Source organism: Phocoena sinus, chromosome X, assembly GCF_008692025.1.
Source record: "Phocoena sinus isolate mPhoSin1 chromosome X, mPhoSin1.pri, whole genome shotgun sequence".
Lineage (NCBI taxonomy): Eukaryota > Metazoa > Chordata > Mammalia > Artiodactyla > Phocoenidae > Phocoena > Phocoena sinus.
This window is the reverse complement of record NC_045784.1, coordinates 7,377,278-7,403,804: the sequence shown is the minus strand read 5'-3', so window position 1 is coordinate 7,403,804 and position 26,527 is coordinate 7,377,278. Positions and strand designations below refer to the sequence as shown.

General features: G+C 47.7%; 1 protein-coding gene across 3 annotated transcripts in view; it reads right to left on the bottom strand.

Moving 5' to 3' along the window:
* Window positions 1-26,527, bottom strand: part of WWC3 (WWC family member 3) — a 123,758-nt gene that overhangs the window by 22,241 nt on the left and 74,990 nt on the right. For all 3 annotated transcript variants that reach the window (XM_032618783.1, XM_032618781.1, XM_032618782.1), the window contains exons 7-11: window positions 25,416-25,562; window positions 21,698-21,771; window positions 9,277-9,519; window positions 6,345-6,434; window positions 4,960-5,525 (exon numbers count right to left, since the gene is read on the bottom strand). In XM_032618783.1, coding sequence (XP_032474674.1) covers window positions 4,960-5,525; window positions 6,345-6,434; window positions 9,277-9,519; window positions 21,698-21,771; window positions 25,416-25,562 — 1,120 coding nt within the window. The remainder of the gene's footprint in view (window positions 1-4,959; window positions 5,526-6,344; window positions 6,435-9,276; window positions 9,520-21,697; window positions 21,772-25,415; window positions 25,563-26,527) is intronic.

Genomic DNA, 26,527 nt, shown 5'->3' with positions numbered 1-26,527 from the left:
AGCGCACAGGTCAGAAGGTGGCGGGAAGGCCCTTGGCGTGGCCCTTTGAGAGAGTGCCACACGGGAAAGCCTGGAGAGAGATTTCGCCTGCACGTGGACGGCAGCGCGCTCTCCGAGAAGCAGGTGGGGGGTGTTTCCTCCTTGACGCTGCTTGGTATTCTCCATACTTTATACAAGGAACACAGGCTACACTGCTTTATAATCAGAAAAGAGAGTTTTTAAAAATCATCAAATAACCCCCAACAAAATGGAGTGACTTTCGAGTCAGAGGACACAGATGCACCCAGACTGGGCCTTTGCCAACGTCTCCGTGACCCCTCTGCCGCTCTAACTGCAGCGTCCTCCTCAGCAGCCCTGGGGCCACACTGGCTTCCAGAACTGTCTCCTGGGATTAGAAAGGACCATCACTGGGCGGCTTATTTTTGTCTCGTATCTATTGTAACCAAGAGCCAAAGACAACCACTGACATTTTCCCTTTTATCATTTCATCAACTCTTTCTACTCCTTCCCTCACAGCAACAAGTTTCTTTTAACAAAAGCAACAGAAACAGGCATGCCGTCTCCCGCTGCTAAATGTGACGATGGACACAGGAACCTCAACGCTTCTGAGAGAGGCACACACGGTTAGAACACAGGCTTAAAGCATGAAGCCCCAAACTGAGCCTCACTCTGGCATCACGATGCCTCTTGTTAATAATGCAGGTCCCTCTTGTCTCTCTATGTTCTCCGGCCATCTAAGCTCTAGAAACTGAAAATCTAGACACCTGTGCACCCCTGAGTTGAGGGAAATAGCGAGTCCACCAATGACCGTCTCTCTGTTCAGCCAAATTATTATTCACAGAACAATTAAACCCAAATATATTCATCGGGGTACAAAACAGACAGGGCTGTGGCCTTTGGTCTCACGATGTTAACTGCAGACAAAAGCCGACCTTTCAAAGGCCTGCAGCGCCCAGCGTGGGGGCCACCGGCCCCGCCTCGGTCAGGGGCAGAAGCTGGCTCCGTCCTGGGGTGGCCGGAGGCACCGACTCTCAGATTGTAGATGACGACTCCCAAGTCCAGCTCTGCTCGTCACCCCGGCCCCACGGAAGGACCCAGAGCCTCCAGCTCTAAACTGCAGATAGAAGCCCTCAGTTTGCTCCATGGAACCCCAGCAAACACAATGGCTCACTACTTCCATTCCCAGCCCTGACACTCGGCCCCACATGCCTTTAAGGAAGTAACACCACACAATGATCCAGTTAACTTCCAGGCAACCCAAAGGTGCGACTGCCAAAATTTCTCTCTCATTGCAATGAAAGTGGATGAAGAGAGAAAGGAAATGGGGGAATCAATCCTCAGTGATCCTGGGCTTAGCACATTCAAGGAGCAAGTGGATGCAGGAGTTGACAGAAGGAGGTACGGTCAGCACTTGCCCTGGGTGAGAAAGAAAGCACACAGCACACCCCACAGTACACACTGCAAGCGTCTGCTCTTGGGCTTCAAGGCAACGAGACGGAGAGTGGGGAGCAACGCCAGTGAAGTAAGGAATAAACAAGCTTCCACACGTTCATTTTATAAACCTCTGACCTTTCCATCGTTAAACACAGACAAACAGACACTGAGACCTAAGGACAGCAACGCTGCTTGACAAAAGGGAGGAAAGTATAAGGAAAATCACATCGTGGGCAAAGCTGCCAGCTGGCGTATTAAAATAACGAAAGTGTTAAAGTCTGGGGAAAAAACGCAAGAAGGAAAAAATACGTCAAGCTCTTAGAAAAGTTCTTACACAACTTTCATAGCCAGGATGAATACCGTTCAAACGACAACAACAATAATGAGCAACCGTTGAGCTACATTAAAGCACAGCTATGAGCTATGCCCTTCCTGACCACACCCCGACCATCCTAAATACACTGATTCACTGCACAAAGATGTGGCACAGTCTGACCAGCAAGGCGAAGGAGAAGTCCAAGGTCACTTACAGTGAACGTTTCTGTCGAGCCGCATGAGAAAAGAGATAAAAAAAAAAAAGCACAAAGTGAAAAAACTGTAGAATTTAAGCCAACAATTTTAAACAGGGTCTGAATGTAATAAAAAACATCAATAAACAAATGAACAAGGTTAAAATATTTACCGACTTATATTAGCAAATACCAGTGGGAAATGAAAATAGGAACGGATTTCAAAATCATGACACATTTGATTTTCAAAATGTGGGGAAGATAAAATTGTAGTAAACATGTAAAAACTGTTAAAGATGACAATTTATTTCCCCACTCCCCTGCCCCACCTTCTGTCCCCTCAGGTTGATTTAAAACACAATGGGCAATTCTGAATTTTATGTTACTAAAAATTTTTCTCACTAAAGCTTCCTTGAGTCAAACTTAGACTGTATTGCTCTTACTCAGACTGGAGAGTAGAGGGAACTACGTGACCTCGGGCATCATAAATGAGGGGTGGGGTTAACATAACGAGTATTGAGATCCTCGCCAACTTTATGAAGCTGCGATGACTCTAGGCTTCATAAGCATCACGGGAGGCAAGGAGTCACCCTGTGTCCATGCCTGAGGCTGCTCACCCAACCCAGCCCTGCGAAGAGCACCTACCAAGACCTATTCACTAAGTCAAGTACCTCTAGTTTGTATTCTACCCAGAGTGTCATATATGAAAGCACCACGAGGTGGCAGTATCTGACCACACCATAAGCAAAGACTTCCCAGTCTAAGCTTGAAGCACTGTAACATCCACCACGAAGTAGAAAAGAAAAATAAAGAAATCAGAATCAGAAATTAAGTCAGCTCTTCCCCTTCCCACCCAGTCTTTGCCCTGGACCAAAAGCGGTGCTGGACCTTGTGTGGATTTCCTGCATAAGTAGACAGACACTCTTGTATCTCAGCCTTTAAAGAAAAGTTGGTACGGGGGGGCTGGACACTGAGAAGAGGAAGCTCAAGCAACAGACGCACGATTCAGTCCTTATTTTGTATTTTCTTTTTTGAATAAACATGGAGCACTGAACCTGTGATTGCAACAAAGAACAAAGCGAATAAAGTTCCCCTGTACATGTGAATTACAGAAATGACGTATCTGGGGATATGAAAGGTGTGTTTGCAAACGCAGAGGGGGAGACACCAAAATAACAGAGATGCCCAAAAGGCTCGGGGCTGCCGCAGAACATAACGGATCTCTGGTTAAACACGTAAATGCTACAAGAGACTATTATCTTACATATATATAATAACCCGCGTGGGTATACATAAAAAAAACCCGACAGGTAACAGAATGGTGGTGAATGGAAGAGCCCATAAAGATCACCTCATTCAAGGGCACGAAGCTGAGACTCAGCTCTATCTAAGGTTGCGCTCAAGGTCGCACAGCTAGTGAGTCAACAGGGCAGGGAACAGAATCTGGGTATAAGCTGCTAGTTCGAAGCCATTTCTGCTACATCACCCTGGTTTTGTATTCACGTTTTATTTCCACCTTTTGCTGCTGACTGCTTAACAGTACATGACCAGGGTTTCTCAGCCTCGGCACTCTTGACATTTTGGCTGGATCATTCCAGCCACGATGGGGACCATGTTGTGCACTGTAGGATGTTGAGCACTGCCCCTGGTCTCCACCTACCAGATGCCAGTAGCACCTCACCAGCCCCACAGTGTGACAACTGAAAATGTCTGCCAAGTATCTCCAGGGGTCATAAACACCCCTGGTTGAGATCCACTATGCTATACACATTATCTAGTGTTCACCTAAATGGAATGTCTAAAAACAGTTTTGCTGTGCAAATAAAAATTAAGTGGGCTGAACATCAGGAATGAGAGGCCTGTTCTGATCTTCTCTTAAAATTAAGGAAGTTAAAGTCGCTAGAGGATGGCTCACAAAAGCACTCGGGGTGAAGATAAGGAGGGTGAAGCCCAGACTCTGCTTTGTGCACCAGCCATCAGCCAGAATACTCCCCACAACAGCAGTCTGGCCTTCCATGTGGGCTACAAGCTGACAGACGCTGGCACCAAGCAGAAGCTGAATTAACACCAACTGGACGGATGAAATTCTCATGGCTACACGTTTCTGGATTTCAAGAGCAGCGGAGAAATCGATTCGGTAGAAAGGACTGATATTTTCACTCCCTCCGTGATAGAATTATGTCCTTGAAAAGTACAAGGACAGGGCTTCCCTGGTGGCACAGTAGTTAAGAATCCGCCTGCCAATGCAGGGGACACGGGTTCGAGCCCTGGTCCCGGAAGATCCCACATGCCGCAGAGCAACTAAGCCCGTGTGCCACAACTACTGAGCCTGTGCTCTAGAGCCCGTGAGCCACAGCTACTGAGCTCGCGTGCTACAACTACTGAAGCCCGCACACCTAGAGCCTGTGCTCCGCAACAAGAGAAGCCACCGCAATGAGAAGCCCGCGCGCCGCAAAGCAGAGTAGCCCCTGCTCGCCGCAACTAGAGAAAACCCGCGCGCAGCAACGAAGACCCAACGCAGCCAAAAATAAATTAAAAAAAAAAAAAGTACAAGGACAAAGGATGAAGAGATGAAGTCACAGGGCCAACGGAAGTAGAGATTTCTGCCGGGCCACAGCCAGACAGCAGTCCCAAGGCTGGTCTGAGGCGGGCACACACACAACGCTGTATCTGGGCACACGCCCTGGAGAGTTAAGGCCCGAGTACTTCTTTATCAGCCTCCGAATGTGGAGGAACTGTCTCATTTTCGACAATTAAGTATATTCTGAAAACAAGCCAAATGCCTGGGAAAGACTACTTTGCCAGTTTCCATGACATTTCAAGGACCCAGGGCCAAAGCACGCAGAACGAGCGAGCGAGCAAGCGCGCGGGCCTCCTCTTGCCCTGGAGGGTCCTGAGGGCTCACCAGGCCACAGCAGAGCCAGCTGGCTTCTATGCGGATGCACGGCTTCCTCCCTGAACTCGGAGACCTTTCCTCCCCCGCCCCGGGGCACCCACCGGACCCATCAGTACGTACTTGCAGCCGTGGGAGCGGCAGCCGCTTGGGGTCCTCGCTCACGAGGTCCTTCCCCGTCCCCGGGACACCCATGCGGCGGCAAGGACGCCGCGCCCGGCGTGTCTTCGTCCCCCACTGCGGAGGCCTGAGCTCGCAGCCTGTCCAGGGCACCCACGCCCGCCACCTCGAAGGCGTCCCCGAGCTGCGCCAGGGGCGAGTCTCGCGAGGCCGGGAGGAAGGGCGTGTCCAAGGGCGAGCTGGGCGGGGACAGCGAGGACAGCGAGGAGCGCGAGGACAGGGACGCCAGGGACTGCGGCGTGTCCAGGGAGCGCCTCTGTTTGTGGAGGCCCGCGGGGCCCGGGGCGTCCGCCAAGGGGGCGTCTCGGCCCAGGGAGTCGAAGGGGACGAGGTCGAAGCGCAGGAGCGGGCCGCTCTCGGCGTCGGGCTTCTCGTACTGCGGGAGGCCGTAGATGTCGGTGAAGCTGACGGAGCTCAGGGAGCCCCGGCTGGAGGCCAGCGAGCCCCGGCTGGAGGCCAGGGAGCCGCGGCTGCTCTCCGAGGAGATGGTCAGGGTGCTGGCGGACAGGCTGAAACGAGAAGAGCAGCCTGCCTGGAGCCCGCGGCTGGAGCCTGCCCGTCCCCACCGGGAGCCGCGCCTCCGGTCTGCTCCAGAGGAGCAAAACTCTGCCTCAGCCCGTTCACCCCAGCGCCTCTTCAACACCTCTGAGCACCTGTGAGCGTTTTAAGACACCCCCCCACCCCCGCCCCTTCGTAAACATTTCCTTTGTTTCTTTGAATGTCAGTCGAGAGCAGTAGTTAACGTCAAGGGCTCTTGCTCGAGTTCAAGTTCCAGCTCACACTCAAGACTAGCTGAATGCGTTTGATTTGGTCAAGGGCTTTGCCCTTTCCGAGCCTCCCACCTTCTCACCCGGCGCTGGGATGATAGCGGTTCCTGCCTCAAGGCGCTGTGAGGGGGAGAACTGAGAAAGTAATACACAGAAAGCCCTTAACACTACACTTCACGGTACGGTAAGTGCTTGAAAACTGCAGCTCTTACTGAGCATCCAAATCGGATTTTAAAGATATTCGTGCCTAATTAAAATGAATATCTTAAAAGGAAATAATTAAAAGTCTATGTGTGCATCTATGTAGATGGATATATACACTCCTGATGCTGTGAGTTACAAAATCCTTCGATAAATGATTCATTATTCTGAAGTCACTCTTGGTTCTCCTCGTATTCCTTGGATCATATATGAGTAGCTCCTCTTAAAAATATTGTGCATCCACACTTCCCTGTCCAGTGTTTACAACCACTGCAGGTTCCAAGTTCTAGGAGAGAAAACCAAGCCAAAGGGAACTGTGAAGTTCACAGCCACGTCGTTATAAGATAACAAGTTACCCACCTTTGTAACTGGGACTGGAGATAGGACGTTAGACGGGTAGCTTCTTCCAGCTGCATCAGGAGACAGTTTCTTTTTTCCTGAAGTAGAATCCTGTAGGTACGAAAAGAGTCCACTGGTGGATTTCAAAGATGCCAAGTATATTTTCCTAACAAGAAATTCAACTGTAAACTCCCCCAAACTGATTGAGGTGTCAATGACTAAATTCTAAAAAAGCACATCCAAGGTCATAAACACCAAGATAACAGACTGTTTTTGTCTTGCTTAAAAATGTACCACTGGCTACCTGAACAGTGCCTGATACACTGTAGAAGTTCAGCACATGGGTGGATAGGCGGATGAATGCATGGGTGGGTGGATGGGTGGAAAGACGGATGGATAAATCAATGGGTGGGTGGCTGGATGGACTGACGGATGCAGGGGTGGGAGGAGGGACAGGCAGACGGATAGGTGAACAGGTGGATTGGACGGACAGATAGCAGACAGGCAGATGGGCATACGGATGGGTGGCTGAGGTGTGTGGAAGGATGGGTGTGGGTGGATGAACAGATGAATGGGAGACTAGACTAGAATATGGATACAAATGTACAGCATGCAGTAATCTACTGGAATTCCTTGGAACAAATCAGGTTCCCTCATGCTAAGCCCCCTTCCAGGCCAAACTACGTGCAATTCTAAAATCTACAGAATTAAAAGATTAAACACAAATAAAATTAAAAAACAACTGCCACAGTGTTGGAGGTAGTTTTCTACCTACTTTTTTCAACTTTATTATTTTCTAAAATGAAATTTTTTCCCACAGTGCTACGCCCACTGCCTAGAATAGAGCCCGACATGGATAGGCACTCGATAAATAGTTATTAAGTGAATGTACAAATGAATATGTTTGCTTCTAGAACAAAACAGTTCGCGTTTACAATTCAAAATGATGGCAGTTTAACATATGGCCAAGTAGGCACCCTACAAAACAATTGCTCTTTCCTTTGAAAGAGGAAAAAACTTACATCCCCCCAATCCCCAGTAATACTCACTAACCTGGCTCAAACTTTCCATCTGACAGTGATGCCACTGAAACCAAGACGGGCAAAGACTGGGCCTGGCCAAACAGCTGGCACACGTCAGCCCTGAGACACATACCTCCATACCTTTCTGCCTGGCTCCCTCCTCCCAGACCGGGTCTCTTCTAACGCCCTCAGCCTGATCCCAGGGAAAGCCCCCCGCCTCTGGGCCCAGGCGGCAGGGAGAAACGGGCCCGCATCCGCTAGGCCCAGAACGTCACCGCCGAGGGAACACTCACGGGGCACTTGGCCCCATCACCTGGCCGGAAAGGTGCTTATTAGCACCTGTGCACGGTCCTCCTTGCCCAAGGCCGTGTAGTGCCAGATTCAGGAGACACCTGGGGCCAATTTAGTCCCAGCTGAGGGCTCTGCGCCCCAGGATGCAGCTTCCAGGCTGGTTCCACAAGAGACCCCGTCAGGTGAACGAGCTTGGGTGACCCAGGCCCTGAACCCAGGCATCAGGGTAAAACCAGCTCTGTGGGGTTCCATGGATTTGTGCCCTGGGACCACAGCACTCCTACACTCTGGATTTCCACGTGGTGAGGGCAGAAACACTCAAGGGTACATGGGTGTGGGGTCCTGGTACATGTGGTGGACATGTGGTGTTCGTGGGACTGAATCCTCGCCCCTTAAGAGAAAACCAACCAAAACTCCCAGGCCCTCTGACCTGAAACATACACAAGAGAACAGCATGGGGAGAACGGAAGGTGATGTTAAGCTGAAACGATACAAAAGCACAAGAGCACAGATGAAACCTCCATTTCATAGTCCCGTTGCTCTGGGTTTATCTTGAGCGAGGTGACAGGGTACGCCACCACGTCAGGCAAACTAACATGCTCTCTGCCCATTCCTATGCACTGGACTCTCCAATCACCATTGCTTTCCTCCAGCGCTGACATTAGCCCCTCAGGACACAACACAGACCTATCAATTAACAATGAATATCCAAGTAGAGACAACCCCCAGCAAAAACAGAGGACAGTCCTAACATTCGATGAAATAATCGTTATAAGGGCATCTGTACTGACCAAATAATTCAGATGACTATTAAACTCTACCTAGAGAATGCTCACAGAGATACAGCTTATGATCCTGGTAATACAGTGAATTTTAAGGAGCCAGTACATTATCAAATGGGCAGTGGGCTCTCCAAAGCTCAGCAAATATCCCCAAACTTCTAACAGCTGTGCAACGTGGAAAGCAGACCCAGCCTTCCACGCAATCCGTGATCACACAGCAATCTGTGATCACACACAGCAAACGCAAACCAGGAGACAGGGCACACAATGAAAGGGCGAGCAACAGAGGACAAAGGACTGTGTGCTGGCTTCATGTGTCCCACTCTGGGAAAGAGCCCCAAGACCAACTGAAGAGACACACGTTCAGAAAGACACGCGAGAGAGCGGAGACTTCCTGCTGCCAAAAGGACAGGCTTTGCTGGCAAGAAATCAAAGTCGGAGATAAAAGTAAGAGGTAGACTGCGGAAACGGAGATGCTGCTGATGTCAGGAACGAGGTTCCTCCGTGGTCACGGAGCCGACCACCACCTGCCTCCGGCCCCCTGTTGGCTGGAGACCCGACACCTGTCCTGGGCGCTGTCCTGAAAACACAGGGGGCGGGTGCACCCGGCACCTGCAGCGGGAGTGGGCGGGGTCTAAGTGGTGGGTTGCCCAGTCTTCCTTACTCCATCCGGTTCTCGACCACCTCCCACTTGTAATAGGGACCGGGAGCCTCCGAGCCCTGGGCACCCCCTGCGGACAGCAGGCACCGGCTCCCTCCACCTTCCGCCAGGCCGTAGCTGCCTGAGTAACAAGGCTTCGGCTTTGCCAGCTGCTCCTCCGCCGCCGGAAGCCGGCCCCGCCCGCCCAGCCAGCCCACCTTTCCGTGGCACCCTGCACGGATGTGGCCCGGGAGCACTGGATCTCCTCCTCCAGGCGCCGCCGCTCCTCCTCCAGCCGGGCCACGTCCTCCGCCGGCCTCCTCTGCTGGATGATGAGCTGCAGCTCCTGAAGCAGGGCCTCCTTCTCCTTGATGAGCTGAAGCCGGTCCCTGTCGGCCTCGGCCATGCCCGGCCAGGACTCGCTCTCAAACTGGGCCAGCTGCCTCTGGATACTTGAGACTCTGCGAGACAGGGACACAGAAAAATCCATGAGCTTCATGAAAAAACATCGTCTTCACACATCCTCAGCACCATCACACGGATTCTAGAAACTCAGTCCGATAAATATGAGAATGATTGCACTGAGTAAAACCTCACACGACAAAAATAAAGGATCTGGAAATGAGGTGTAACAAAAATGATGTGTAAGTCCTTTGCAACATATGCCCCAGCCTATGAGATTCAGGATGACAGTAACCATATCATGTTTGTTTCAAAGAACTGACCAAAAGGCTGGCAGACCCCAACTCGCCCACGTGCACGGTGCTGTTTCCTCTGTGTACTTGTTCTGGGGCGGGATGGAGTCGGCTCATTTCTCTCTGTGCCCCTCCCTCTGCAGTAGCTAAACACCATGCTGTACACATGAGAGATGCTTCTGGCCTCCTGCCTTCTCTGCCGTGCCTAGCTGCTGAGCCCGCCTTAAGAAAATCCCAGGAGAGAAATGCGCCCATCACAGGATTCTGTATCGTGCCAGAGGCCTTGACCACGCATGAAATTCAAAACGCCTGGCAGAGGGCAGATACTCAACAAAAGCTAAATGCATGAAACGGAGAATGAACACGCCAGCAAGGATATGAGAGGATGGGACTCAGCCCTGGTGAGAGTGGATGTGGTGTGGGGTAATCTGGGTGGATACAAACCGGTCAGCTGCACTGTGTCAACACGACCATCCTCAAGGTGTAAAACTATGGCTCTCGTCACTCCCCGTGTGCCTAAATGTCCGCGTGCCCGCTCGGCAGAGAGACTGGTGTCCTGAGGTGGTGCTGAATGCAGAGTAAGTGAAAGAGATGTCACTTGTATTTTCAGAGCATCCTTTCATACCAGGAGTAGAATGTTTTAAGCCCTTTAAGTTTACATATGGCTAAGGATGAGGGCTATTTCCGGGCAGAAACAAGGAACTCCAGACCTGACCAGAACCCAGCGCTGTGGAGGACAGAGATTGGCACACGGGCCCAAAACCAAAATCCAAAGACTTCTCTGAGGTGACAGAGAGCTGTGAGGACAGCTAAGTGGCAGGTGCACATAGCCCTCTAGTCTCTAAGGCAGCGGTTCTCAAAGTGGGGTCCCTAACTGGCAGCCTCAGCATCACCTAGGCGCTTGTTACAAATGCAAACCTCAGGCCCCACCCCCAGACCTGCTGAATGCCACACTCTGTGGATTGGGGTTGGGCAACCTGGGTTTTGACAAGCCCTCTAGGAGTTTTTGATGCTTGTTTGACACCCTCTGCGTTCAGGCAGCCCAGCCTGGTCTGGAGGATGCTAATTGGCCTTGGAGCTCTTAGAGACTTGCATTAGGCACAGATGGGATTATCCTCACTAAAACAGGAATGGCAAGAGTGCTTCTGAGACTGCACTGTCCCGTGCCCAGGGCACATGTCACTGGTCAAAGCTGGCATCCTTCCTGCTGGGTCCAGACTTCAGAATCCTCCTCAACACTGTGCCTCCTGCAGATAATGCCAGTCAGCTGGCATTGGTCCACGTGTTAAGGGCTGTCAGCCAGCCCTGCACCAATCCACGCTCTTCCTGAACTAGACATAAGCACGGGACTAGTCAGCCTGGCTGTAGGACTGGGCAAGACTCCTTCTTCAAGTACCAAACCGATCGGATAACCCACAGGCATGAAGAGGAAAGAATATACAAGTTATAGTTTAAATGCACACATTTTACTCAAGCCCAGTTCCCCAAGAAGGTAAAGAAAATAGCTGAATGTCAGTAGCTTTATTAGGCAAGTTCTTTTCTAACTTAAAACTAGTTTTCTGAAAATGTGTTGGAAAATGGTGCCAAATCATGTCACTGAAAAAACTAATGACAGGTGCAGCTGAACAGGGTTAGGAATTCAACTGGGCTTAGGCATCCACCTCTGTCTAATTAGTGTAATTAAAATTTATGACAGGCATATAACTGAAGCCCAAGGAAACACTCCAAGCAGACTCATAAATTAGCACCAAATCAGACATCAGACCCAATGAAATTTCTGGAACATTCTACGGTAGATCAAGCCAAGTCAAATGTAAGGAATAAATATAAAAGAGATGTACAGTGAGCAAATGCACTGGGTCCTCATAATTTTTCATTTCAATGTATCTGATCCGCAGGAAAGCCTATCTGAGCACAAGTAAAGTTAGCAGCATTACCTGGTAATATATACTAATAATTCTCGTACTACAGGCAGACATATTTTTCAAAGCACTCCTTTTGAGTTTTCTGAAGTTTACATGTAAGGAGATCAAGATTCCATTTGAGTTGGCCAGCTCCAGGTTAGCTGCCATTTCACAGGGATTCAAGTTGCTGAGGGTGGCTGGAGATCCAGTTCTAGATAATCCTATTCTTTCCAGTAATCTCAAGTAATATCAGAAAAAAGAATAAGGAAAAAACTGAATTATGAGAGGGAGGAGAAGCAAAGGGCAAATTTCAAAAGGTCTGCCTACTGTGCGCATAAAAGAAATAGTACAGTGGCCAGAATTAAACAGTGTACTGTAACTTTCCAGAGCTCACAAGAAAAGTATGTAAGGACACATGGTGAGGGATGACTTCTATAGCAGAGACAACCTGGATGAAGCTGACTTCATGTAACCCATCTGGAAAAGTTGTTTGGGCTGTACTGAGTACTAGGCAAGCACACTGTGCTTAAGAACAGTGCTCTTTTAATAATCAAATTTTACAACAACGTGAATGACTGCATACTCATCTCAGAGGTACCTAAGAATCTAGAAGGATACTGGCATATATTGGAAAGTGCAGTTTCTTTCTCTAGATCCACACTCCGGAGGCAGACATTTGGGTCATGCTCTCAGCCAGGTTGAGAGAAGCACGTGTCTGTCTGTCTGTCTATCTGTCTGTACTGGGAGCCAAAAGCTCTAAAAGGATTCCTTCAGCGGTTCCTAGTACAGTTGCCAAGGAACAGATGGGATGGCTTTACCTTTGAAACAATAAGCCCTGTCTACCGTGCTGCTGGCTGGGAAACGAGCCACCTGCAAGGCAGACCCTTCGTGTGTTAGGGTTACTGGAGGGAACAGACCTTCCGCCTCAGACCACATACAGATGTACAGTTACGATGTCCCTTCCTTCTACACCCACGCCCAACAGCTGATGCGTAGTACAGGTTGGAACCCCACTCCTGCAAGCGCCATCAGTCCAATTCTGGGTAATACAGGAAAAACCATTTCCAGAAAGGCTGTCTTCTGAAATACCTTTTCAGGAAAATTAAATACATGGAAACAAAGCAAGGTCACGATTACACTTTGTAAAAAAAAAATAATCTTTTCCAAGTTCTTTTTTTTTTTTTTGGCCGTGCTGCGCGGCTTGCGGGATCTTAGTTCCCTGACCACGGACCGAGCCCAGGGCCACGGCAGTGAGAGCGGCAAGTCCTAACCACTGGATGCTTAAAAGATGGACCGCCAGGGAACTCCCCAAGTTCATTTATAAAGAGAACCGAGATCAATTACTCAGCCATTAAAAGGAATGAAATTGGGTCATTTGTAGAGATGTGGATGGACCTAGAGTCTGTCATACAGAGTGAAGTAAGCCAAAAAGAGAAAAAGAAATATTGTATATTAACACATATATGTGGAATCTAGAAAAATGGTACAGATGAAACTATCTGTAGGGCAGAAATAGAGACGCAGACGTAGAGAACAGACGTGCACACAGTGGGAGAAGGGGAGGGTAGCACAAATTGGGAGATTAGGTTTGGCATAAATACACTACCATGTGTAAAATATAGCTAGTGGGAACCTGCTGTATAGCGCAGGGAGCTCAGCTCGGTGCTCTGTGACGACCTAGATGGGTGGGATTGGTGGGAGTGGGAGAGGGGTCCAAGAGGGAGGGGATATGGGTATCCATATAGCTGATTCACTTCACTGTACAGCAGAAACTAACACAACATTGTAAAGCAATTTTACTCCAATTAAAAGAAAAAACAAGTAAATAAATTTTAAAAAATAATAAAGAGAACCGAGATCAATTTAAAACTGGCAAGGGTTTTTTTTTTTTCCCTGCGAGTCAGCTGTATTCTTTACTGATTCTTATTTTTGATAGGTAATCCCTTTTATGGCCTATATATATATATATATATATATATCCTCTCACAAATGTCTTTAAAGGCTTTAAAACACATGTCCCTGTGCTCAGGATAGTGAAGAAATGAAAGCAAGTCCTCAATCAAGCATTTTGGTCTCATATTTATTGTGTGATTTCTAAATTCCATCCCCCTGAAAAGGCCTAATGTAGACAGAAGCCAAATGTGAATCATTTTTCCCTTACTATTTTTGCCCAAACACCTTTTCTGTTACAACCCAGGCACCATTAAACCACGAATGGAAACCTGCATTTATGCCGCAGAAACTGCTTGGACCCTTACAGTTCACATGGAAATCTTAAATATGACTTCTTTTTCGAAGAAGAAAATGCACTTTTAATATTACACAGTTTTGAGGCATATTTTACATATCCAGAGTAACCCCCAGGTATTTGAATTTATACCTAAATTCTGTGACCTACAATGTAAATTCGCATGTTCCTAAAATACTGCTGCTTTCTGGAATAGAAATGGAACTCCAGGCAAGCCATGGCCCTGACTGGTCGTGATGGGACGTGGTGGGTCCCAATGCCATGTTCCAGGACATGGTCCCAGCTTGGAGCCTCGTGCCTTCAGATGTCAATTACAGCTACGGATTTGATACCTTTATGTTTCCTCTCCTTAGTTTTCTTTTTTGCAAATATCCATTCAAATGAAAAGCAAAAGTTCAACAAAGTCTCAGCTGAGATCTGAGTCAGATGGATGGTGAAATCACTTCAGCTCACCGAACTAAATATCGATAAACCAGTGTCCATGCGGCTCAACTCTTTATCCTACACCGGAGATTCACGGAGTCTGAATCTAGAAGTGTGGCATAAGAAGGGCCTACGAATACCCCAACATCCCTCCCTGCCCTCACATCTTGTCCCCTCTGAACGAACAGATCTTCAGAGAGTGAGTTCTTTAAGTGAAAAGCAGATCGTCTCCAGGCTTCTTTCTCTTAGCCTGAATGGAGAAGGTGCGTTCCTTTGTTTCTCACAGCCGTGCCCCACTCCCAAACCCAAACACACAGTCATTAGAGAAATGAAGGGAAAGTCCAACGAACTGATCAAATTCAGCTGGAACCCTAATACTACACCAGCGACAACTGAGGAACAGCAAGGCCCGTCCTGGCAACAAACACTGAGACACGGAGAAACCGGACGGGCCGAATGTTTTGTTCCTATCAGAACCGCGAGTGTTTCTATGGAAACAGCTAGTTTGTGCACTGTACAGTTCCACTTTCTGGAACAAGTGCTCTTAGGTTAAAAATAAGGAGCCAGGCTTCCCTGGTGGCGCAGTGGTTGAGAGTCCGCCTACCGATGCAGGGGACACGGGTTCGTGCCCCGGTCCGTGAAGATCCCACATGCCGCGGAGCGGCTGGGCCCGTGAGCCATGGCCGCTGAGCCTGCGCGTCCGGAGCCTGTGCTCCGCAACGGGAGAGGCCACGACAGTGAGAGCCCCGCGTACCGCAAAATAAATAAATAAATAAAATAAAAATAAGGAGCCATCTGAGTCATCAGGATTGCTTCAAGAAGACTAGCTCCTCCAAACTGGCTTTGAAAAATTCTCAAATTTTTAACCAATTATGTGAAAATATTCCTATCATAAGGTCTGCCTTGGGAATCCAAAGCCATGTTCCTAAAGGGAAAGGAATAAGCAGTTGTTTGGGTACATTTCACATGACCTAGAGTTAAAAACACAAAACTAGTCACCATGATAGTGGCGGTCTGGTCTAGAGAATTCTCTAGAAATCACACCACTGCTTGGAATTATAAGTTCCACTTCCATAAACTTCCTTTAAATCTGAATGTACGTGAAACCCTCATTGTCCAGAACATTTACTGCATTTTGACGATTTCCCAACTCTGAGAAACAATCTCGAATCTAGATACACAAGGAAATACATAAGTGCATCAACTTCTCTCCACTTAGAAGTGGCAAAGCCCAGGAGCTTTTGCAGAGGGTAGGAAAGCTAAACTTCGCAGGATGGAATGATTTCAGAAATGGGAGCTGGGAGATTGACATCTAAGGGTGGGGCAGCAGAAGGAAAAGACAGAACACTGAACGTGGCGCTAAAATAATGAAAGCCTTGGAGTGGAAGAGAAGGGAAGGATGCGTTTTTCTGCGCTAACACTGCCATTAGAAGTGATGCCTTCTCTTCCACGCACTGGTGGGTGAACGGGGGGGCGTGATGCTTTCCTGTATGTGGGACACCCTTCTCCAATGATGCTTGTCATGGAGGTGGCCACGTGGAGAGTCCCTGGACAGAAGCTCAAAGCCACTGTGCTCTGACTGTGGTCCTCATTACTCAGGTTTTGGAACATTAACGTTGGTTCTAGATTTAGTTCTCGGCAAAGACCTGCTTGCTGTTGCTCCCTTCCCAAGTCTACGCTGTTATAATCATGTGTCTCATTTAGAGGCAATCTGAAAAAACACACAGAAAAGGCAACTGGAATAAAATCCCTGACCTGGTGCTGGGTGGCTATGTTCCTGACACCTGATGACCATGACCCTCCCTAACTGTCATATGTATACCAGGAGCGGGGATCGTAGGGTTGTCCTGACCACACTACAAGGGGTATTGAGTCTAGCGTCTTGCAAGATGTGGCTGGCACTTGTAGGACCACAGCTGAGTAGGTTACAAGTCAGGAACTCACTCACCTTCCAGTCAAGCCTTAACTGTAAGCAATTTCAGTGACTGGAGGCCAAATACGATTACCCCACGGGGACTGGAGCCAGGCACTGCCACCACATCAGGGGACCAGATCCAGAGTGCCAAACAAAGGGTGCTGTAATCAACGACTTGGCAACAACAAGAACGCTTCAAGGATGTTTTTTGTTGTTGTTGTTGTTTGGGTTTTTTTGCAGTACACGGGCCTCTCACTGTTGTGGCCTCTCCCGTTGTGGAGCACAGGCTCCGGACACGCAGGCTCAGCGGCCATGGCTCACGGGCCCAGCCACTCTGCGGCACGTGGGATCCTCCCGGACCGGGGCACGAACCCGTGTCCCCTGCATCGGCAGGCGGACTCTCAACCACTGCGCCACCAGGGAAGCCCCTTCAAGGATGTTTTTAAGCAGGAGAAGGTACAATGAAAGCACCGAACTGATTATCAAAAATTGAGATCCATCTTCTAAGTGGTCGACCATAAAGTGAGCCCCAGAGAACTCTCTCAGGGGCCGTTCTTCCCTGACCCCTAAGAAATTTGCCATTATACAACTTTCCGCCCTGCTCCCTGCTCCCCCTGGACTGAGAAAGCCCTTCCTCAACGTATGGGCAGCCGGAATTCCAGCATCCCTCAGGGCCCAGCTCCAATGCCATTTTCTCCAACACCTAAGAACAGGACGCATCACAGGGGGTTCCAAGACCACAAGCCCTTTCCGATGACCGTGAAGGCCCAGGAAGCATAAGCCGAGCTTGGAATGATGATGTATGAGGTGACTGTGCCCTGCCTCCGCCAGATCCCTAAAGACATGCATGTCTAGATGCCCTTTCTCCTCTTAAGTCAAGGGGAAATATCCCACGGCTCACACCAGGACGAGGGCCTTGGGGAAGGGAGCCAGGAACACAGCAGTTGGCCCGGAGCTGACTGGGCCCCAGGACTCTGTCCACTCGCCCACTCGCAGGGTGAAGGCCAAAGAGCAAGCGTGACCAAAGCAGACCCCTGTTTACTCATTCAATAAATATTCACCAGGTACTCAGCTGCTGGAATTATAGCAATGACCTAAACAGACAAAAACCCCTGCCCCTCATGGGCTTCCCATTCTCGCAGGGAAAGACAGACGATAAAAAAGCAAACACGTAAGTACAGAACAGGCTGGGTGATTACATTTGCTGGGAGAATCGGGGTGATGGGGGTGGGGATGGGAGTGCAACTTTATTCAGGATCATCAGAGAAGTGTCTCTGACACAGTGACCAGAAGGAGAGCAGAGGCCACGTGACCATTTGAGGCCAAGCATTCCATTGCAGGCAGAGGAAACAGCGAGGGAGGGCAGAGGGCACTGTATTAGTTTCCTTTTGTTTCTGTAACAAATTACCACAAACTTGGTGGCTTAAAACAACACACACGTGATTACCTTACAGTTCCAGATGTCAGAAGTCAAAAATGGGCAAGCAGGGCTGTGATCCTCTGGAGGCTTCGGGAAGAAGCCATTTCGCAGCTGTTTCCAAGGGCTGCCCACATTCCTTGGCTCGAGGCCCTGCCACCCTCACATCTCCTTCTCTGCTTCTCCCTCTTATAGGCACCCTTGTGATTACACTGAGCCTCTCTAGATAATCCAGGGTCATCTCCCCATCTCAAGATCTCTAGCTTGAGGCCATGTGCAAAGTTCCTTCTGCCATGGAAGGCACAGAGTCACAGGTTTGGGGATTAGGCCATCTGGGGCAGCATTATTCTGCCAACTCCAAGCACTAAATCAGGAACGCGCCTGGACGGTGTGAGGCCTGGCATGCAGGGGGGCCAACGTGGCTGGACGAGGCTAACACCCTGAGTCCGTGGAAGACCTGCTCCTGAGCCCTTGATGTTCACACACAGTAGGGATTTCGGAGCAAGATAAGAAGCTCAAGAGTAAGGTTTCTCGAAGGCAAAAAGAAACTCTGGGCCACCCACATCTTTGCTGTGGGGACCGTCCGGCGCATTGTGGGTTGTTTAGCAGCGTCCTTGGGCTCCCGCCCGGGATGCCAGCAGTACCCTCTCTCCAGTCAGGAGAACCAAAAACATCCCCCCGGGGGTGGGGGGGGGGGGCGCAAAACCCACCCCCAACCCTTAGTGGATGATGGGATCTAACATGTTTTGAAAGGAGCACTTGTCTGAAAAAAAATTCAGACCTGGCATTTAAATAACCAAAAGTCACACAAAATTATGCTGAACTGCACCATGAGTGCAAAAGTGCACCATTCTCACCAGGGAAAAAGCACGTGACAAGTGACAGAACATCTATGCCCATCACTCCAGAAAAATTTACAAAGAATGGTGGTATTTAACGATGAGGAGGAGATACAGAAATCAGGGCTCTCAACTGCCATTGGTGGCAGTGTAAAGTGTGTAAGTTACTTTGGAAGACGATTCACTGGTATCTATCCGAACTTTGAATGGACATGTCTTTAGACCCATACGTTCCCTTGCTATGTATCTGTCGAAGGAAACAGCCATCTCTGCAAGGCTGGGGACTATAAATAGATGTGCACCATTTGTGAAAAGGAAAAACTGGAATCATCTAGATGTCCATCCGCAGAGGATGGCTATAACCATTGTAAAAGCTATGCATCATATACTGTATTTAACTATATTGAGCTTAATTTATTTCAATGTTTAGGTAAAAACTGGAAGGTTTCATAGCAAATCATTAATGGTGAGAGGTAGGATTAGAGAGGAGGATAAGATGGGAGGTCTCCAGTGATTGCATCTTTGACAAAAACAATGTATTCATGTATTATTTATGTGTACATAGATGTACAAGCATATATGTGCATGTTTCTGAACCCTGTGTGTCTAACATATATGTACTGTGCGTGCTCACACACACACACACACACACACCCCAGATACCGCCTGGGGTATCCCCACCCCCAGGCAGAACCACTGGCACCCTCACATATTTCTGTTAGCTGTGGGGGAGTTTATCTCCCAAACAGGTTAAAGACTATATATATATATATATATATATATATTTTTTTTTTTTTTTTTTTTTTTTTTGGTCGAGCTGCACAGCATGTGGGATGTTAGTTCCCTGACTAGGGATTGAACCCGGGCCCCCTGCATTGGAAGCACGGAGTCTTAACCACTGGACCGCCAGGGAAGTCCCAAAGACCATATGTCTTTATGACATCACATAAACCACAGAATTTCTTTGCAATACCTGGAACAGGGCAGGTGCTGGGCAGAAGTATAATCTCCCAGCCTTGCAGCAGCTTCTGTGCCCACTGCTGCGGGACGTGTGTGAAGCTGCGGGGGTCACCCATACAGATTTGCCCGGCTAAGACGTCACAATCCTCCAGCACAGGGCAGGGGCCCTCGGCCTCAGCACCAGTGGCGTCTGGACGACTCTCTTTTGGGGGCCGTCCTGTGCGCTGCAGTATGCTGAACAGCATCCCTGGTCTCTACCCACTAGATGCCAGGAGCACCCACCCCAGAGCCGTGACAACTAACAACGTCTCTAGACGTGGCCAGAAGTCCACCGGGGGCCAGGTGTGAGGTCGGGCCGTCGCACCCCTCCCCCATTCCCCGCCCCACAATTGGGAACCATTGCGCTAGTGGGAAAAGAACAAGGCAGTGCTTCTGTCAGCCAACCCAGGACCCCAGGACGTCTTTACAACGCATCTCTGATTTCTAAATGCGGCCTACGCAGCCCAGAAAGGCGTTTCCGAGAAGCCCCTACTATCCCACAAAGGTTGAAGCGCTGGGGACAGGACCCTCCTCTGCAGCTGCATCGCATTTCCTAACAAGGTTCTGGTGACCTTGAAATACTCCTTCCATTTAGAAGATACTGATGAAGTGCAGTGTCCTCCCCTGCATAATTTTCTTAAATAATGGACTTTCAGCCCAAATGTATTATTTCGATATTTAAAAAGTTACTCACTCTGTACCGACATCATCTCTGGAAAACAAAGAAATCACTTGCTGTGGTTGGTAAATGTCACAGCAGAACAGTAACGATTATGTCAAGTGTAGCAACCATCAATTTTCTGTAGTTTAATACAACACAGCAAATTCCGATACCCACACAGTGCAGCAGAAACATGCAGGAAGGAGCCGAGGAATATTGAGGAGAGATAACAGCGGCTGACAAACGCCAGCCAGCGAGCTCCTGAGAAGGGATGCGTGAGGCTGGGGAAGCAGGCGCCGAGGGAAGCGGTCTGCGTGGAAGTGCAGTGCCCGCCTTAAGCGCATCAAGGACATCGTGAAGAGCAAGAGCCGGGAGGACCGGGCAGAGGTGCTTTGGGCAGAGGCCGCAGCAGCTCAAGCCGGCCCTCCAGCAGGCAGTCAGATGATCTGCTTCTGTTGCTATTTTTACATTTGCTAAAAAGGTAACAAAGCGGATTTCCAGACATCCCTGAATGATACACCACACTGAGCGGCCCGCCTATTTCGCTTCCAGAACCACGCCCTCCCCCTGCCCGCCCCCTGCGTGGCATTCGCTCCTCCTCCCCGCGCCCCCAGACAGCAGTTCATATGTGACTAAAGAAAGGTTTTCGTGAAGCGTTCCATATTTTTTAAGAAGAATAAAAAAAAACAAAACTTTTTGAAAAAGATAGGCTTCACAGCTTTCCGAAGCACATATTTTGAAATAATTTGGTTTTAAGACTCTTTCCAGAAGGCACAAAAGAGAGAAAGTCCCTAAAAAAAGAACATGGAAGCTAGGGCAGGGTCAGAATACTGAACACGGTGCACATGGGGAGAAAGGTGACAGGCTAAAGACACTGTGCCTGCGAGGCCGGCAGCCCACCTGGCAGTGCTGCCCATGAACCCTGGCTGAGACCGGGAGGGAGGGAGGGAGGGAGGGAGGGAGGGAAAGACACATTTTGAAAATGCACACACGAGGTCAACTCCTGATTTTCAGAAGGCGGGTGATGGACAACACAGGTCAACAGAAGCGACTGAGCTTCAATTCTCTCCATCAAAATGATGTAGATTAGGTACCGCCATCACCCGTTGACCTAATCCTTTCTAAACTGTCTTTTAACCCAAGATATGTGGCTTTTTCTGTTAACCTATGGAATAAGCAGCCACATATTCAAAAACCAGGTTTGCTTAAGCTGGTCTGAGGGACTGATGCTCAGTCGGAAGGCAGGGAGGGGGTTCTGAACTACCTGAGAGGATAAGGAGAGCCGGAAAAGTCTCTGTTTTTATTAAATCCCGTCTTCATAACTGTTTGCAATATTGAGTTTCACATTTTAATGCACATGAAATTTTGTCACATGTATTCAGAAGCTACGCATAAATGAAGAACCTTAATTCTGTACTCTATCAGACACTGCTTTCTGATAAGAAGCGGATAAATCACACGCTGCAACTCCGCGAAACCGCTTTCCACAGGAGAAAGGAAGTAAGCAGGAGGCAAGGTTTGAGAAAGGAGCTTCTTACCTCTTTCTGGCTTCCTCATACTGCCAGTTAAGCCTGACTCGGTCCACGAGCCTTGTTTTATCATCAAAGACGAACTTTGTGGAACAGAAGAAAGAAAAAAAATGGGGGAGACACATTAAAAACATATTTTCAAAATAGAAAATTCACTTAAACTTCCAGCAACAATGAAGAATATTTTAATTCGCCTTCCAATTTCCACTTTGCAAAGGTCTGGAAGGAAACACACCGCATAACAGCCACCACCTCTGGTCAGTGGAGGCTGGGAGTGGGGCTGGGAACACTTTTGCTGTCCCAAAACTGGTGGATTTTTTTTTTTTTAAACCAGTGGAAGTATATTCATCTATTGTGTGATTCCAAGCAACAACAACAAATTAAGTTTTAAAAGAAATAGAGAATTCCTCAAAGTTGATAGAAAAGCAAAAAAAATCATCCCGCCTAGTGTAGTATATGCTCTCACTCCTCAATCAACACAAAACAATGGTGTTCTCCTAAAAAGTCAGAAGATCCGAAGAAGACGGACGAGCTGTGTGAGGTGTTGGCTACGGGACTCCTTCGACGGCTATGCAGCCCGTTAAAGAATCAAAGGTGAAAGGACGGAAGGAAGGCACGGAAAAGCCTGGGACTGGCCGCCTCGCCTCAGGAGTCAAGAGTTGAAATGAGGAGCTCTGATGCGATCACTAGTTGCACCTAAATATTTTCATACCAATTACACTGAAGCCAACAGATTCCCAAACAAAACAAATAAGACCTGTATGAGAGGTAACTGCAGCTCACCTTGGTTACTTCTTCCTTCATTCCTGGAAATATATGACTCTAGTTTCAATAAATCGGCTCCATCTGTAGATCTGACCTTACTCGGCCATACCTTACGGCCACTCCTAAGTCTTTATTTTTTTAAATGACCTCGTGTCAACAAATATTTGGAAATATTCTACTTGTATGACTGGCAATGAATTCACTGATACGAGTTTTGAGACAGGTCAATGGGGAATTTCCTTATATCTTTATCGCCTTGAATGGCAAGAAGAAATGCCTTATACGAGACTATAAGCGCTCGCCAATGAGATGTGTCACGATTTTACACATTTCAGCAGCCTCACCCAAGGCCTCTCTCCACAGTGTCCTCAATGTAAATGCATTTAGGCTGCAGCACCGCATCTGCAGAAACTCTCTACACTGGATCTGAGCTACCTGTCACCTTGTCACCTTGTTCATTAGAGACCCCTAAAGCCGACTCACCATCAAGACAAATAAATGTCATTTCTTAAACATCTTCTCAATGCTATTTATGAACCTCTAAGCTCTGATTTTGTACTCTTCTGTGAGAATGAAATGGACATTTTAATTAAAAAAAAAAGCCTACAGCCAAACGGATCCAACAGGTTCCTGCTTCATGGATCCTACATAGCCCTACAACATGTACCCCAACTGCTAAATTCCAACATTAAGCTTGTACTGCTTACAAATCTGTGCTTGCAAAGCCGTGGGCTCCAAAAGCATGTTTGATTACATCAATGCCCATCCCACAAAACTAACTCAAAGTGATAACTACATGAGGTAGGCAGACGTCTAAGATGGCCCCCAATGGCCTTCACCTCCTGGGATTCATCCCATGTGAAATCCCTCCCCTTTGAGAGTGGGCTAGACCCATGACTTGATTCTAACCAAAAGAATACAACAAAGATGATGGGAAGTCATTTCTGTGATTAGATTACAAAAGACTGTGACTTCCTTCCTGCTGGAGACTCTCTTGGCTTCCACACTGTGACAAAGCAAGCTGCCGTGCTAGAGAGGTCTATGTGGTAAGGAACAGAAGCCCTCAGTCCAACAACCTGTGAGAAACTGAATCCTGCCAACAATCATGTAAGCCTGAAAGTGGACCCTTCCCAGTCAAGCCTTCCCATGAGGTTGCAACCCTGGCTGACACCTTGACTGCAGTTTCTTGAGCGCCCCTGAAGCAGAGGACACAGCCCAGTTTCCTGATCCACAGTATAAATGTGAGATAATAAAAGTGTGCTGTTTTAAAATGCTAGGTTGGAGATGTTTTGTTATGCAGCAATAGCTAACTAATGCAGTTATAGCCTTTTGATATATTTTTCTATAACCTGATGTAGTAGAAAACACAGAGGTTTAGGGATCAGAGACATTGATTCAAACCCAGACCTGCCTCTCCCTGGCTACATGACCTTAGGTAACCTGGCACCTTGACCCCCTCGTCTGTCAAAAGAAGATGGAAACCACTACGTAAATTGAGGTAACAGCCATGAAGCTGCCAGGGCCAGCCCCAGTAAACTCATAAACAGTGATAATTTACTGCTGAAGTTATTATAGCTGTATAACCAGCCACTCCCCGCCTGACATCTTTAGAAAGTCTTAGCTAAATCATTACAGAACCTTCGATCTTACCTGTTGTTCTCAAACTAGTTAAGAGTCTCTAAAAATTCTAATTCTAACCTTATGTTGAGCAGCAATGAATTATTCATGGAATTCAGTAAGTATCATACTTCTTTCCTTCTCTCATGCCAAAATCTTTAGGCAAAAATGCCAGACATTTTTGACTTACAGATTCTTCTCTGTTTTAAACCAAGATACCTAGTCAAAAAATGTCCAAGTGTACTTTTGAGAACAATGAGGGGAACACAGCAAATAGGGCAGTTCAGGACATCCAAGACACAGAGGCATTATTTCCTATATTATACTCCCCTGAAAGAGGCACTATTTGTCGACATTTTAAAATATCAGCTAATTATTTAAAATCCAGAGTTTTTTAGTCAATGGTTTTCCTTTCTTTTTTTTTATTTATTTAATTTTAGGAAGGCATTCTACATTCCACTGATATTTCATCTTTACTTAGTAAGCCCTAAGAAAAAGAAGCCATCCAAACTGTTTTTCCATTTCTAACAAATAAATGTAAAACTTCACTCAATGCCATTACAACAGTAGTGCCTTTAAGTATTCACCACCCTGCTTCAAATGATGGTTGCCAATTTTGTTTTTGTGGCTAACTCCAGGCTTTACTAATTATCAAAAGGGGCATTATGAAATTCTTCCAAGTCCCAAACAAAATTAATTTCAATTCAATTCAATTTCCTGACATTCTCTTAGAAGAATAAGAAATAGCATCAAAGTATAAGCCAAGAGTGACACAGCCACAAAGCCTCTGAAAATCACTGGCCTAAGCCAGAGCTCAGCAAACTACGGCCCGAAGGCCAAATCCGGCCCACCACCTCTTTCTGTAAATAAAGTTTTATTGGAATTTTACTGGAACAAGCCCCACCCACCCATTCACATATGGCCAACGGCTGCTTCTGTACTATGACAACACAGCTGAGTAGCTATGGCAGAGACTGCATGGCCAGCAAAGCCTAAAACACTTATTATCTGGACCTTGGCAGAAAGGGTTAGCTGATCCATGCTCTAAAAAGTCATAGGTCTGCCAAGAAACATCTAGACTCAACTCTCAAAAGGATTCTGCCTTTTCTAAGAATGCGAATCACAAGGATAGAGGTAATAAGCCATTCAATTGCCTCCCAGGCCCCTGAACCTTCAAGATGGCTAGAAGTGGAAAACAATATTCTTTCTTCAAACTTAATGGCACAAAAGCCAAAACATTTTTGAAGGGAAAGTGGAAAATTTAAAGAAATGGGTGACGGCCACACGAAAGCAGTCCTTTTCTCTCTGGGCACACTCGGTTCCTCCCCCTGCCCAGTGAGCGTACCTCGCCGATGACCTCAGTCTGAGACCCAGCATCGCAGAACTGGTGAGGTAAAGACTCGCCCAGCGCGCCTGCACTGGGAGGGAACTCTTGCAGAGGGTCGGTAAGAGAACAGCTATTCCTGAAGCCATCGGTCAGCTTGGCCAGGCTCTGAAACAGAATGAAACAAGAGACTTGAGCAGCGATGGCGATGCTTCTCTTCCCTTTCACAGCGGTCATTTCCTTCCCGTTCCAGGTCGGCAGCTTCATTACTGGAGAGCAGGCCGGCCCCAACTCCATTCTCACGAGATTCAAAAGAAATGTCGATCAGCACATGCATCTTTCATGAAACTCGTAGCAATTTAAATCAGATGGCAACTGAGTCCTCCTGGCAGCATGTGAATAACATAGAGAACAACTGTGGTACCACTTCTACGTTTTTTTAAACCTTTGTGTTTCCTAAAGAAAAAATAAGCATTCCCTCCAAAAAAGCCAAATTCAAAATAGAGAGTAGAAAGGCAGTTGCCAGGGGCTGGAGGGTTGGGGGAAATGGGGAGATGCTGGTCAAAGGGTACTAAGTCCCAGCTGTAAGGGGAATAAGTCCCCGGATCTCATGAACCTCATGTCCATAGCATGGTGAGTATAGTTAGCAATACTGTAGCGCATGTTTGCAAGTTGCTAAGAGGGTAGATCTTAAAAGTCCTCACCATGTAAAAAGAAAGGTAACCGTGCAACGTGATGGATGTGTTAACTAATTGTGTTAGTTATGTGTTAACTTATTGTGGTAATCATTTCACAATAGATGTGTATATCAAACCATCACGTACACCTTAAATTTATACAATTTTATTTGTCAAGTGTACCTCAATAGAGCAAAGGGGAGGGGGGAAAGTATTTCCATCCAAAATAGTCTATCAATAAATAAGTCCAACAGAGACGACTGCCGCCTTGAGGTCTTCAGTACCACACAGAAGGTGAAAACAGCTCCCAGATGATATTTACATATTCTTATAACCTGGCTTTTCAGTCACAATGCTACAGGGTCAAAAGTCATCTTATATGGATGTCAGTTTACCAAAAATTAGAGTAAGCATAAATTCTGGTACAGGGAACGCTTTTGGGTAAAAGTTAAAGAG